Raw genomic sequence first — 15,775 nt, 5'->3', positions numbered from 1 at the left:
TAACAAAAAAAACAAAACAAAACAAAACAAAAACAACTTAGCTTTAATAAGGACTATAATGAATATAAAACCCCACTAGCGAAAATTCGCAACATCCCCTGACGGCGCTGATGCGCCGGCGATGAGAGCGCCTGAGAGCGCGGGCCCTTCTTGGTGGCCTCGCGATCGTTTTCATTGGTCAGGATCATCTCCCTCGTGTTCCGACGTGACATCACAGCCACCCCCGAGCCGCACGAGAGCGACGGAGATTCCACAGGATGCCGGACAACTCGGAGGACGCGGGCTTTTGACGCTTCTCGCCCAGTTCACTCACTTCCCCCCCCCCTCCTGATAACTAAAAACAAAGGATTCCTACCTGTTGTCTTTTTCTTTTCTTTTTCTGAACCAGCGCTGCAGTCGATGCAGTGCGCGACGTGCTCGTGCAGGCGAAGCGTACTCAAGATGGTCACTTTTTTGTGAATAGGGGATGAGGAGTCGCGCGTAAAACCTCGCTCGACAGAGCGACACTCGACCACCTGTTGGCAGGTGGCGCTGGTCTCACCTCCACCCTGCGTCTTAATATGACCGTAGGCTCGGAAGCGATGGAAGACAATGCTGTCATCGACGTGGTGGGGCTGAAGGACGGCGGAGAGGAGCGGCGGCTCCCTCCGGCCGAGTCGGTGCGCACCGAGGAGGAGGAGGAGGAGGAAGAGGATGGAGACGGGGGAGAAGAAGAAGAAGAGGACGCGGCCGGTGGCGTCAAACACAAAGGTCCGGCGTCGGTGAAGCCTCCGTACTCCTACATCGCGCTGATCACCATGGCCATCCTGCAGAGCCCCAAGAAGCGGCTCACCCTCAGCGAGATCTGCGACTTCATCAGCCTGCGCTTCGCCTACTACCGCGACAAGTTCCCCGCCTGGCAGAACTCCATCCGGCACAACCTGTCGCTCAACGACTGCTTCGTCAAGATGCCCCGGGAGCCCGGCAACCCCGGCAAGGGCAACTACTGGACCCTGGACCCCAACTCGTCGGACATGTTCGAGAACGGCAGCTTCCTGCGGCGGAGGAAGCGCTTCAAGCGGCAGCATTTCCACCACCTGGAGCCGCTCAAGGTGCTGCGCCTGGAGCCCGCAGGCTGCTTCCTCCCGCACGCCGCCGGAGCCTACGGCCTGGGCTGCGGCTCGGCTCTGCAGCTGCCCGCCCTGGAGCTCTACCCCTGCCTGCACCAGCACTGCAGCCCCGCCGCCGCCGCCGCCGCCGCCGCTCGACCACCTGCGGGAAGCAGCATCCTGCCGGCGCTCTCCAGCTTCTTCTCCGCCAAGCGGTTCCTCCACTCGCAGCCCGCCAGCCTGGAGTGCTTCTCCCCGGCTCAGCCAGGCGCCGTCTACTCGGCCCCCCTGACACACGGCGTTGCCTACGCGTCCCCCGCGCTCTTCCACCCGGCGGCGGCGGCGGCGGCTGCGGCGGCGGCTGCGGCGGCTGCGTCCCCCCGCTACCTCACTTTGCAGCCGGATTATCCCAAAGCACAGACACTGCGCGTCCCCGCGGGTCACATCAGCAGGGTCAGTGACGACTGAGCAGTGGAAGACAGTTGGTGTTTTCTCAGGTAACACGGACACATTGTTTTTCTGCTCACGTTTTTTTTTTTTTTTTTTTTTTTTGCAGACAGGAGAGACCCGCTGATTTTGCTTTTTGTTGTTTTTTAATTTTCTATTTTATATACATATATTTTTTTATATGAGGTGTTTGGGGGGAAAAAAAAATCTCATCACTTGAGCATCTTTCATCAGACGTCTTCTCAGTGGACATATCTAAATATAATGACGAATTTCCTGTTGGAAAGAAATAAAAGTGATTATTTTTTAGAACTTTTCATTCTGGAACAAGGTTTTTTCTTCCTCCTTATGTGCCGCTGACTCTAATCCACAGCGTGAAGGGTCGAATTCAGGGGCATAGACGTTTTGTTTTCGCTGTAACATTAAATTATATTAATCGCCATTATGAAAATGAATATCATCATTAATATCATCACTGAAAAGACCTGCGTGCTGAAAAAAGGAAAACCATTCATGTTGACATTGTTGATTGCAAATTAAACAATTAGACAAAACACAATGGTGGTGGGCGTGGGGGACATGTCAGATTAAAATTAAAAAAATTTCTTGATTTATGAACTGCCTCTTATATATCAATTAAAAAAATAAAATACTGATCTTGAAACAGGAAATAACTACAGTTTTAAAAACATCAAGCAGCCTTTTAAAGTCGAAGTCAAAGCAGCAGACGTGTGGATTTTTACACACATTTCTAGATCAAAATATATTATAGATTCACTGGACGTTTATTTGTGTTGTTATTCTCATGAATTTAGCATTTATGTGCAGGAGCAATTTATTTGTAAGTTAAATCCATTGTTTCTTTGCATTCGTTTCAATCAGATTCAGGATACTTTTTTTTAATCCCCAAATTAAAAGGCTGTGCGTCTAAAAGGCTGTGCGTCCACATAAAAACAAAGTCAATAATAATTTTCCTATATCGTAAAAATGTGTTCTGTTCCTGCAATTGAATATAAGATTTACAGAGATATTATTCGACACTGAGCAGAAAGAGGGTCTACTTGGAATGGAAGACTGATGCAAATTTGCTGAAGAGTTCAACAAGTTGTTTCATTCACGAAAAACATATATGTCATTAAATATTCAATGAATTAATCTAAATTCTAAATGCAGTCTCCCTGTAGCAATCTACTACTTGGGAAACTCCTTTTGTTCCTTTTGTGTCCTTAACTCATTTTCAAATTTCTCAAATTTTAATTTATGCTATTGAGTCACTCAATATCACAAACAACAACGGTTCGGCCTTTTCTTGTTCTGCTTCTGAATGAACATAAATCGACATTACTGTAACGTTCTTTGGCAAATGGTCGGATCCTTTTTTTTTTTTTCTTCCATTCCCTTCATCAGCGACGCTTTATGGTTACAGCAGCCGCTGTAAAATAATTGTGGGCCTGAGAGCACGGAAATATCTGCTTAGGTCTATTCTGGGCGCTCCTCAGATGGACTGCCAAGATGATGGATTCTCTGTCCTGCCGACGCAGCGTCAGGTCTGAAGCAGGTCAAACTGACAGTCACCTGATGCTGAGGCCGTGAAACCTTTACCTCTCAAAACCAGAGAATAATCATCTGTTGGGGCGCTCCGATTTAATCTGTGTGTCTTGCCTATGTCGCAACTAATCTGTTTGATATTGATAGAGCCGATCGCACACAGCGGCTGTAGTTCAATCCAGCTGTTGTTGGAATTTTTTCCCATCGGAGGATATGGAAGAACGTATTTTATCCCTGTTAGCTGCAGTTGGCCTGTCACAGTTTAAAGAAAACTGAATGGGGATGTTGTAAGTCAGGAGAAGAACAAGGCAACGGTGTTGTTGTTTGTGTCGCTGTGTGTGTGTGTGTGTGTGTGTGTGTGTGTGTGTGTTCGCTGGCGTGTTGACGCAGCTCCAAAATGGCCACATGATGCATCCTTTCATTTCAGCAGGAAGTAAATCTCTCACTCTGGAGTGTCACTCACGCACATGTTGGCTGTTTTCAGGGGGCTTTTTGTTGTTCGTTTTGCTTTTTTCAAATTTGCGACTTTTAAAAGAGGCCAATGGAGTAGAAGCTGGAGCGGACAGGCAGTGATGTGAAGGAGAGGAAGGGTGGAGGGGTGGAGGAGTGGAGGTGGGGTCAGGCCTGAGCTGGTGCACCTGATCAAATAAGCAACGAGTCAGACACCCCAGCCAGCCTGATGAGCCTGATGTGTGCGAGCGTGAGACTGCGTCTGGCTGCACCGCCGGCTTTCCAAAGGGGGTCAGGTTACTTTCCTTTCCCCCTTTAATTTTTTTGGGACACGGTCTATTGAAAACCCCGACGCCTCCTTTTGAAAGTATTTTTCTGCCGCGCTCTGTTTTTCCTTGGAAGCACAGACGGACTGCCAAGCAACAGCATGCTTTTAAATGGAGGAGAGAAATTCACTCCGTGTCACATCAGGATCGATTAGCACCAGTGTTGGCAAGTAATCCGTTACTTAGTCATCCACCGCTGTAGTTAAACTGCTTTTTGAGTAACGCAGTAATGTAACGGGATTACTGTGGCAAAACTGGCAATTATATCATAATTACTTTATCGAGCAACGACTCCATGACTTTTCCAAAATATTTTGCAAGCTGAAAATGTCTTATCATCCACAAAATGTCTGAAATTTAGAAAAACACGAGAAGACCAACGATGTCGCAGATTGATGATGCAGCCGTGCATGCAACGCCATTTGATACGCGATGACGCACCGAAAAAAAGCATGGCGGCGGCAAAAGAAAAAAAAAAAAATCAAAAAACAAGAAAAAACAAACGGCGCCAGTGCTGGACACGAGTTTATTCTGTGAAATGTGCAGTTTGCGTTCAGAGAGCAAACACTGATTCATGTTAAGAGGGCAAAGGCAATATTTGGAATTGCAACATTTGCACTTTGAAAAAGTTCATTCCAAAGCACTGAGCAACTGTTACTTTGTATTTTCTGAAACTAAAGTCATTTGTAATTGGTTGCTTATGAAACAAAGTAGTTAGAGAAGTAATTCGGCTACTTTTTTGAGGAGTAATCAGTAGTTGGATTACTTTTATGGAGTAATCCCAACAACTCTGTAGTCTGACGACCAATTGTAATTCAAATGTTTGTTATGAACAACTTCCGTGCTCATCTGCGGCTTCGAACCCCATTTTGACGCCCTTAACGTACTCCGAATCTCACCACTTTTTACAAGCTGGTCAGAACTAGCGTGAAATGACTAAATTCGGTTATGTAGCGCCTCTCGCAGACACCAAAAAACAACGACCAACTGGGGACACGTCGCACAGATGTTTATGCGATAACCTGCTGGTGATGCGTGGCGTCGTTTCTGCTCTGTTAGTTACCAAGTAGCCGAGTTAACAAGTGACCCAAGTTCTACATGAGTTCCCAGTGACCCTACATCCTGTTTTTCTTTGATGCCTCTCTGATTCCGTCCAGCCGTGTCAAAAGGCATCGTTACACAACCTTCTCACTGTCCACTCAGCAGACGGACTGGACCAACAGGCTGCACCAGGGTGGACAAACCTTTTGACTGGTGGGGCCACAACAGGTTCTAAAACTTGACGGAGGGGCCGGAGCAGGAGCAGATTGGACGGAGTGTTTTGGTGACCCACCTCATGGGAGGAAAATTACGTCATGGGATATGTAGAAAACGTGTTTTAATGTCAATTGAAAATGAACCAAAGCAAAGTCACAACAAAATCGGTGTCTTCGAAGCCCGATGTTGTTCAGGGTCAAATGCTTGATCAAAACAATCTGATATATTGTTTTCAGCCTGTTCTTTTTTTAAAAAAAAAAAAAAAAAAAATTCACACACACAGAAATATGGAGCCTTAAATCCCACAACTTGACCTGCACAGTTAACATGTCCTAAGGTGTTTCCCACCTGTCAAAATCTGACAGGTGAGTTACACCTCCGTGATCCCAGCTGGTGTAACGCGTCATATGACACCACCCACCCAGGTGACCTTCTGAGGAGGACGGAAGCTACCGTCGAAACATATCAAGGTAATTTGCCTTTTTTTTTTCATTAACCAAACTGACTAATAATCAACCAACAGGTTAGCGCCATAAAATTGCAATGTGAGAAAAAGTCAAAGTTTCAGTTTCAGTTGCAAAAGTGCAACAAAGTCCCTCTTTATGCAGGTGTTGGAGCCGAGTGGCTGTTTTGATCCAGCCCGTTGAACTGAGCTCTGTGACTAAAGACCCAAACTGAACTGAGGTCTTGCACGCCAATGGATATGGATTTCCCACCTTTTTAACAGCTGCTCTCCACCCCAAAGACACACACACACACACACACACACACACACACACTCCCATGGCGGGCTTCCACCAGGCCTCGCTCGCTCTGTCTTTACCAGTTGCTTTCCCTGGCAGGGCTGGACCCTCGCCGCCCTGCTTTAGGGAGTTATTCAATTATAAATCTTCCATCCTTCTCTCCTTCTCTCGCTGCTCTCCTCGACGCCTTTGCCCCTGCCAAGCCCAGTTAAAACACGCTGCGCCGTCGGTGTCACCCCCTCCATGGTCTCGTGCCCGAGAATTTATTGCGAAGGCGGTGGGGGGTTCGGGGGGGGGGGGGGTTGAGATGGAGAGAGGTGTGTTTTTTGGGAAAGAGTGAACCACCCCCCCCTTTCCCCCCGCCACCCACTCCTCCACCCAACCCAGTGAGCCCCAGTGCCAACAGATGACAGTGACATATAGCAGGAAAGCCACCCAGAAGGGAGAGTGATCTCACACCTCAGCCACGCGCTACAGAGGGAGTGGGAGAAAACAGGGGGGGAGAGAGAGAGAGAGGGCTGCAGCTGGGCTCAGAAGGGACAATAAAATCAAGATGAAAAGAGCCGAGGACGGAGGCAGGAGGAAGGTGGAATGAAAAAGACAAACGCTCGCAGCTGAAAGAAGCAAAGCGAGAGATCAGCAGCTCCTGGACTCAAACATCACCTTCACGTTCTCCTCTGAATCCACTGATTCCCCTGATTCCTCTGATTCCTGATTCCTCTGATTCCTGATTCTTCTGATTCCTCTGATTCCTTATTCCTCTGATTCCCCTGATTCCTCTGATTTCTGATTCCTCACATTCCTGATTCTTCTGATTCCTCTGATTCCTGATTCCTCTGATTTCTGATTCTTCTGATTCCTGATTCCTCTGATTTCTTATTCCTCTGATTCCTCTGATTCCTTATTCCTCTGATTCCTGATTCTTCTGGTTCCTAATTCTTCTGATTCCTCTGATTTCTGATTCCTCACATTCCTGATTCCTCTAGTTTCTGAGTCCCCTGATTCCTCTGATTTCTGATCCCTATGATTCCCCTGATTCCTCTAAGTCCTCTGATTCCCCTGATTCCTCTGATTCCTCTGATTCTGCTCAACACCCAGTCAGAGTGTAGCTGCGCCTCGGCCTGACAGCGTCTGGAAGAGCAGTGTCGCTCCAGCAGGATTTTGGAGTTGAATCCGATACATAAACACAGACAGGGCTCTGTTTGATGGAATCTTCCAGGCCGATGAGTCAAACAGCCCTCCACAGTCCACGGAGGTGGCAAAAGTAATTTACATTCTGTGCTTGTGCTTCCGATAATTTTCCAAAAATTCCAAAAAGTTGTGAGAGAATAACTGTTTTTAAGAGTTTTGGTACTCTTGATGCTACAGTTTATTTTCTTTTTCAACTGCAGCTCAACCAAACTGTAATCAGTCATAGTTCTGACCAGCGAGACATTATTAGATGTTGACACTTTTAACACTAATAAAAAACATATTTTTTCTACATTTTTATTCATCTCTGTACAGAAAACGTACTGAACGGAGCAGAGTACGGACATTCGTGTACAAATGTAGGGAGCAAAAGTATAAAAAGTCGAAATTGAAACACTCAAGTAGCTGAAAAAAATACTGAAGTACAGTAATGAAGTATTTGTACGTCGTCACCTCTGCCGGTGTCCAGCCCACTTGGATGTGCAGGTAGACAGACTCTCCCTACCCCAACCCCACCACCACCAGCACCAGCACCACTACAGGCCTCAGGTCCAAAGTGGAGGGGTGGTGTGTGTGATGTCACCCACAGCAGCCCCACAACCACTTACTGCTCTAAACGGAGCCATTAGCCAGACCAAACCAAGACGTTGAACTCTGTCAGTGAGTAAAAAAAAAAAAGGAAAAGTTAACATATGGGCCGAGACGTCTCACTTAACCTGGAGCTATTAGCATCACGCTAAGTGTGAAGTCCAACCTGACCCTCCTCCTCCTCCCCCTCCTCCCCCTACCCCTCTGACTTCCCTCCTCCTCTTCCCTCCACCGCTTTCTCCTCATCATCATCATCATTACATGGTCCTTTCTTACCCTCAACGACGGCTGGAGTGGCACATTACAACTTGGAAATTGATTTTTTTTTTTCTTTAAAGGCGAGTCGAGAAGTTTGCCAGAATGGGAAAAACATGGATTGGCTCCGTCGGGAGCCAGATGAGGTACTGGGCCGTGCCAAACCTCACGCTTTGTAAGAAACAAGAAAAGGAGTCCGTTTGACATCATAGAGTGCAAGACCAACCGCGTAGTGTGGCGGCGGCCGGGGAGGGGGAGGGGGGGGGGGCTGCTATGTTTGAAGAAGAAGGAATGAATATTTCAGTCGTCACCTGGTGCGATTCCAGCGAGGCTGCCGGAGGAGCGACCTGCCTCTTCATCGCTGCTGCAGGTCCGAGTCAGCGAGCAAACATCCTGCAACTCAAATCCACTAATTCGGGCCCTCGTGATCCCTAATGGCTGTTGTGCCGAGCAGATGCGATATGACAGGACTGATGGGGGAGGGGGGGGGGAGGTTGATGGTGGTAGCGGGGGTTGCGTCGGGAGGGTGTGTGTGTGTGGGGGGGGGGGGGTCGTTCTTTCTTGCACCACCCTGCCACCCAGACTGTTGGAGACGCCGATGGCACGCCGCCTCCGTTGGTGGTCTCTGGTGCAGCTAAGCTGTATTTTCCCCTCACTTCTCTCTCTCTCTCTCTCTCTCTCTCTCTCTCTTTCTTTTTTTTTTATAGCTAACACAAAATTGTTCCTAATTCGCTGCTGCTGGAGGGGGGTAATTTGCGGCTTTTGGCTGAGTGTCACACAAGCCCCAAATTTGAAAAAGCTGCTGGTTTGAAGGGCGATGTGAGGAGGGGGAGTGGAGGGCGGGGGGGGTGTGTAAAGGAAAGAGGGAGAGAAGGGCAGAAACTCTAAAAATTGCAAAATGTGGTCAAAAAAAAGACAAATGACGTCATTCATTTCATGAAACAAATGGAGCGGTTGTGTTCTTTCCTTTGGTTTGCAGCAGAATTAAGATTGTTCCAATCAAGATTTCCCCTCTTGTTCAAATTGTCCCTGGCTGGCTGCAAGAGCTGCCTTGAGCCAAAAGCCCTACTCTCAAACTCAACCATGATACTGTCAAGTGCAGCGCAAGTGTCAGCGGTCGTCCCGTTGTTTGCGCTTGTGAAGGGTTTGTGGTGTTTTCTCACTCTGTCGGTCTGCAGCGGGTGAGGATCTCCGCGCTGCACAGAGTGAACTGGGATTGTTTGGAACGCAGATAAAAGTCGCCTTTGTGTGGGTTTTTTTTTTTTTTTTTCATTCATTTATTTATTTATCCCCGCACCCCACCAGAGACTCGCGTGTGTTGTCGTGGCTCGTCTGCAACTGCATCCGCACTGTGTCACCACATGTTGGACTGTTTACTTTAGGGTGGCGGCATGTGTCGCCAAATTAAAATCACTGACACGCCGTTGCAGCGCTTTTCCTCTCCGCGACGGGCGGCCTGATGCGTTCGCTGACTTTCCCCCGTGAAGAAAGCCACCACCCAACCCTGTCAAACTCCCTCCCGCCCCGCTGTTGTACTTGTACAGCCTGTAAAAATAAAGATCATTTAAAACACACACACACACACACACACACACACACACACACACACATACACACACACACACACAGATGACAGGTGCCAAAGTTAGAATGTGAAATGAATCTTTTACTGTTCATCACCAAACTAGTTTTGTTTGCTGGTCTTTTTTTTTTTTTTTTTTAGTTAAAAACTGGAGTCTAGTATTGAACACAAGGCATAAATAGTGATAGACTTCATTTTGAAAACACCTTCCTTATCAAGACCTAATGAAACTGAGTGAGAGAAATACTCTCTGTTCTATTTGTGCTTGCTCTTCTATTGTATTTGTGTAGACTAAATGCATAATGAAATTCTGCAATTAGTCTACATACATATATACCTATATACAGTATATAAGTATATACAAATATGTATATATATATATATACATACACACATATATGCAGTATATATATATATTTATATATATGTATATATACTGTATATTAGGGCTGTCAGTCAATTAGAATTTTTAAATTGCGATTAATCGCATTAGTGTCCTGAGTTAACTTGCGATTAATTGCAAATTAGTCGCTGTTTTTACCCTGCTCTATATGTAACTTAAGAAAATTATTGCGTTTTTCTTATTTTCATCGGAACGTACTTAAATTGTCCAGATACTCACCAAAAAAAAACAAAACTCAAACCCTGAGGTATTCTCAAGCCATTGCTCCTAACCATTTACAGATAAAATATTAAAAAATATATATTTTTTACTTTCATGCGAGATTAGCCATTTCACTGCGTGCCACTTCATCGCTTGTGTATGCATGTGTGTGTGTGTGTGTGTGTGTGTGTGTGTGTTCCATCTCTCTCAACACTGATACTAGATACCGACAAATATATCGTACACAATAATGATCGCATTTGTCAATCGAGGTTTCTGATTTGAAAAATGGTTTGGGAGGTGTGCTCCACTTCGAGTCTGGTGTGAACGACGCCATTGGTTAACAAGGGCCCTGAAAGGAAGTAGGCTCCGTTAGGGTTAGGACGTCTCTTCCAGGGACGCACAGCGCAATTTTTTTCATGTTATATATACATATATGCATATATATATGCATATATATATATATATATATATATATGTATGTATGTATACATACAGAGAGGGGATGGAGGCAAAAAGAAAACTTCTGTGACATCAGTGACACAAGGTCCCTGAGAGGTGCTCCTCATTCATTCATTCTGGGGGGGGGGGGGGGGGGGGGGGCGGCAACATGGATGTCTTTCCCTTTTTTATTTTCTTCTTCCATCCCACATGGTTTTTCGCTCCCACAACAGCACGTCATTACCCAAGTGTTTAAACACTTAAGAACTGTTTAAAAGGAGGGCGAGAAGGAGAAGTGGGAGGAGGAGGAGGAGGAGGTGGGAGGTGAAGGAGGAGGAGGTCCTCGGAGGAAGATGGGGTGGTGGAGGAGGGGGAGGAAGAGGAGGAGGGAAAGGAGGAGGAAGAGGGGGAAGAGGAGAAAGAGGAGGAGGGGATGGAGGAGTCAAAAAACACTTGCAGCTCTACAATGAACTCTTCATCGCTCCAGAGGGCCGTTACAGAGAAAATGAAGTGAATAAATGAGAGGCGGCTGTCGTCACATGTTTGGAGGGAGGGATCTTCATCCTACAGGGGGCGTCGCGCGCCATATTGAAACGAAGATTGATGAGTTTGGGCCGCCGCCCCTCCGCAGAGTGAGGAGTTACAACGTTATGAGTGCCGTTGACTAATGAGGGCAGATTAATAATAATAAAAAAAATAGATACAGAATGGAATGGAATGCCTTTGCTAATCCCACATTGGGGAAATTGGCATCGTTACAGCAATAATATAGTGCAAAAGAAAGAAAATATATTAGCAAAGTAAAATATTTGTATAGCAAGAAAGAAAGATCAAGATATTGACATCTTATGAACACTTGGATGTATTATTATTTACAGTTATGTGCTACATAGCTTTTATTGCAGTTGAGGAATGTTTGATCACTGCCTCGCCCGACCAGTGCGGGTGGAGAGAAAGTTAGTGTGACATATGATTTAACACTGATCTCACAAGAGCTGCCTTTGATAATGCGGCTGACCCCACCCACCCACCAACACACACACACACACACACACACACACACACACACACACACACACACACACACCCTCTCCAACTCCATGCTCCATGGAGGCCTGCTGCTTTCACAGCAGTCAACAGCAAAGACAGCAAACTTCACGAAAAACAATAGAATATGGGACACAAAAGCTGCAGCAGCAGCAGCAGCAGCAGCAGCAGCAGCTGGCTGAATGTTTTCTCAACTTTCAGCAAGTCGTCAGCAACAGTCTGGAAGAGGAGGAAGAGGAGCAGGAGGAGGAGGAGGAGGAGGTGGGTGTGTGGGTGGGTGAAGGGGGTCCAGAGGAAGCTGCAGGTGTGGGGAAGAGAAAACACAATCACACCTCCAGTCAAACAAACGCGTCACTGCTGATGGAGATGGATGGAGGGTCGGCATTCCAGAGTCCAGGATGGAGATGATCTGCAGAGGTCTGGGCAGGAGGGGGCAGACATCTGGACAGAGAGATAGAGAGGGTGAGGAGAAAGGAGCTTTATTCTGAGGGAAGGGTTTTAAACAGGCCTGGGAGAAAACTACGGCCCAGGGGCCATATTCGTCCCGTTAAGCTTTTTAATCCGGCCCGTCGAACTTGAAGAAATTATATTGATAGAAAGTAAGTACTGACATTAGGGAAGTCCGATATTATCGGCCTTCCAATATTATCGGCCGATAAAGGCATTAAAAATGAATGTTGGAAAATGTCGGTATCGGGAAAAAATATAAAAATATGACTTTTTTTTTTTTATTTCTCCGGAGTTTAGTAGTCATGCCAAAGAATGAATTCCTCGAATTTCCTGGTATTACTAAATAGTAAATAACAATACTTTTACTTTACTCGTCTCTCCTTCACTTGATGATGTCATCAAACCGGACAAAATAGCTCATTCGTAACTGACGACATCATGCAGTACATCCGGCAGGACATCACAACACAAACCAGCCATAATGTGTTCATTCCACGGCCGCATATATCGCTATCGGTTGATATCGGTTGATATCTGTATCGGAAATTATGAGTTGGACAATATTGGGATATCGGATATTGTTAAAAAAAAAAAAAAAAAAAAGGCAATATCGGACATCCCTAATGGAAATAGCTGTATTTCATCCATTTCTTCAGTGTTCTAAGAGTCATTTCAATAAAGAGCTAAACACCGCGGGGCTTCACAGACTTCTAAGATTTTGTTGTAACTTTGCTTTGGTTCATTTTCAATTGACATTAAAGCACACGTTCTCTACACATCCCTTGATATATTTTTTTCCTCCTGTGAGGCGGGTCACCAAAACACTCCATCCATCTGCTGCTCCTCCGACCCCCTGTGTCAAAATTTAGAACCCACTGTGGCCCCACCAGTCAAAAAGTTTGCCCACCCCTGGTTTAAAGCAAAGGATGGAGTGAGGTCAGGAGGTCAGGAGGTCGTGTTTATCCCTGGGACTCCGAGTCCATTTCTATTCCTCATCAGGCTTCACCCCCGATACCCTCATCCCACACGCGCACACACACACACACACACACACACACACACACACACACACACACACACACTCAGTCACTTCTTGCAGGCAGCTCAGGTTTGAAGTTATGTCTCAATGAATCTCTCTCAACGGTTTAGAAGACGCCGTCCACGCAGCAAACATTTCACTACTTTGTGTGGCCCGGATAAAAAGCCTGCGCTACTTTTTCCTTTCTTGTTTTTGTTATTTTTCAACAAGAGCAGGTTAAGTCAGGTTCAGAAAGAGGAACCTTAGAAGGCCCAGTGAGCTCCCGAGTTGTGTGGTCACAACACTGTTGTGGTGGTAGCACAATATGTAGTTATACTCCCACCTGGGAGGTGTTTGATCCCAGTCAACTCCACCCAGCCCTGTCAAACTCCCTCCTGTGTGCTGGAGTACTTGTACAGCCTGTAAAAATAAAGATTACTGTAAAAAAACAAAAAAAAAAAACAAAGAAAACACACAGATGACAGGAGCCAAAGTCAGGATGTGAAATAAAAGAATACTATCCTGTTTATCACTGAACCAGATTACTGTTTCTTTAGTGCTGTTGTTTCATTGAGTTTTTTCAGTCAAGTGTTGGGAGTCTAGTTACATGTATTGAACATAAGGCATAAATGGTGATAGAATTCATTTAGAAAACACCTCCACAATTAAAAAGCGAATGAAAGTGAGTGAGAGATAAATAAATAAAAATGTTCAGAAATAAAAAATTAAATTCCAATAAGCCTAAATCTAAGAGAAGAACTCAATAAAGATTTATCCTATGTACATATTTTCATTTATAAAATAATGTAACTGCTGTAAGACAGTACTGATGTAGTTTCTTTTTATCTTGATAAAGTTGCCATTAGAATTATATGACGTCCCCAAAAGGCTGAGATGGATTTCTTTTTAATTTTGCTATTTAAATACTTATTTCATTTCATTCTTGCATTTGAAAGAATTCTGCTTAATTTTTATTTTCTACTTTATATATATATATATATATGTATATATATATATATATATATATATATATATATATATATATATATATATATATATACATATATATACATAAAGTAGAAAATAAAAATTATAATATATATATATATATATTCAGGGTGTGAATCTTTCACTCACAAAACGATCCGATTCAAATCTCGATTAACAAGCTACGATCGGATTCAGGGACGATTCATAAAACATAGTTAATAATTTTTTTATGATCCGATCCGATTCGGTTCAGTGCGATTCAATACAAATGGACAATTTAAACCCAAGTGTTTATTTTTACTTTACCGATCTTTACCGATCCAGGGCTCCATGAACCGATGCACTCGGATCTCATACGTCACAGACCGATAACCGATTCAAATCGGTTTATCTTTACACCACTAATATATATGTTCATACAAACTTTGGCCAAAGCATTGGGGAGAGAGCTGAATGAGTTTGTCTCAGGTAAATTTTTCATTTTCAGTGCATTTACCGAATGAATCTCTTTGTATTTCACAACGCAACATCGCAACATCTTTACCTTAGCGAGGCGGTGTCGACATTTAGCCACCTCCACTCCCCCCGCTGTTACAGTCTCATCAAGGAACGCTGAAAAATGTCAAATCCCTCGACGAAAAAAACTATTCAAACAGTGTTACGCACATTCCACTTGTCACAGAGAAGCGCGCGTGTGCGCGTGCGCGTGCGTGTGCACACGTGTGCGTGTGTTTTCACTGCTGATGGCACAGCGGAGGATTTATTTGAACAGATGTGAACTCTGAGGAGCAGCGTGACCTCAGGTCCCACTTGGCTACACTGCCGCTCATCTCTCCAGCCTGGAAAAACATCACTCAGTCTAACAGAGCGAGAGGAGGAGAAGAAGCTCGCAGCCAGTGTGTCAAATACCCGTCAATATCAGGAGGGGGAGGCGGAGGAGGAGGAGGAGGGGTCCCCATCATCCTACTGATTGTTACTCAATACAATTGTAAATGTCCTTAACATGCAGGAGGCCTGTAATAACCTTACAATATTTCATGGATGCAGCTTTGTAGCTGCTTGGCATCAGAGTTGGTTGCATCACCTTTTTATTCATTCTTCTGGACAGGTGTAAAGCCACCGCTCCCTTTTTCCCTTTTGTGAATAATATTTTTAAAAATTGAATATTAGACAGGGTGATCTGAAAGACATTTTAGTGACAATTAGTGACAGTAATAAACTGATACAAATATATATGTGTATATGTGTGTGTATACATATATATATATTAGTGTGTTCAAAAATATTGATATATCGATTATTTTTCGATACTGAAAAGCAAAAGAGAAACGATATGAGGTCTCCGTAGTATCGATATCGAACAAACCTTTCGTGGGACTTCAGGTTGCTAGTATTGAAAATCGTATCGAAAATCAATACTTTTCCAAATATCGTATCTAATTCTGAAATCCAGTATCATGACAACACTAATACATATACATGTATATGTTAGCTTTTTGAAAAAAAAAAATATGAGACCCCCATATAATTTTGCTTCGAGGCTTCCTGAGGGTCTCATGGGTTAACTGGGGGGGGGGGGTCCGACGCCCACCAGACCCCCCTATATTTCACACACTGCCTGCAAACAATCTGACTAATAAGTTCAGGGAAGAAGGCAGTGAATCTCTGCGTAGCCTCATCAGCACCACACACTTCAACCCAGTACACGTTACGTACGTTAAAGCTTTTTAATCTGGCCCGAATTTCAAGA

General features: G+C 44.9%; 1 protein-coding gene across 1 annotated transcript; it reads left to right on the top strand.

Moving 5' to 3' along the window:
• The first annotated feature begins 218 nt into the window (after positions 1 to 218).
• Positions 219 to 1,885, top strand: foxd7 (forkhead box D7). The gene has a single exon (XM_076032182.1). It carries the CDS (start codon positions 561 to 563, stop codon positions 1,554 to 1,556), a length of 996 nt encoding a protein of 331 aa, XP_075888297.1. The 5' UTR covers positions 219 to 560; the 3' UTR covers positions 1,557 to 1,885.
• The last annotated feature ends 13,890 nt before the right edge of the window (positions 1,886 to 15,775 follow it).

The sequence above is a fragment of the Nelusetta ayraudi genome, unplaced genomic scaffold (assembly GCF_046127955.1).
Source record: "Nelusetta ayraudi isolate G7.1 ecotype Tasmania unplaced genomic scaffold, CSIRO-AGI_Nayr_v1 ptg000034l, whole genome shotgun sequence".
In the NCBI taxonomy this organism is placed as follows: domain Eukaryota; kingdom Metazoa; phylum Chordata; class Actinopteri; order Tetraodontiformes; family Monacanthidae; genus Nelusetta; species Nelusetta ayraudi.
This window is presented reverse-complemented; position numbering and strand designations above follow the sequence as displayed.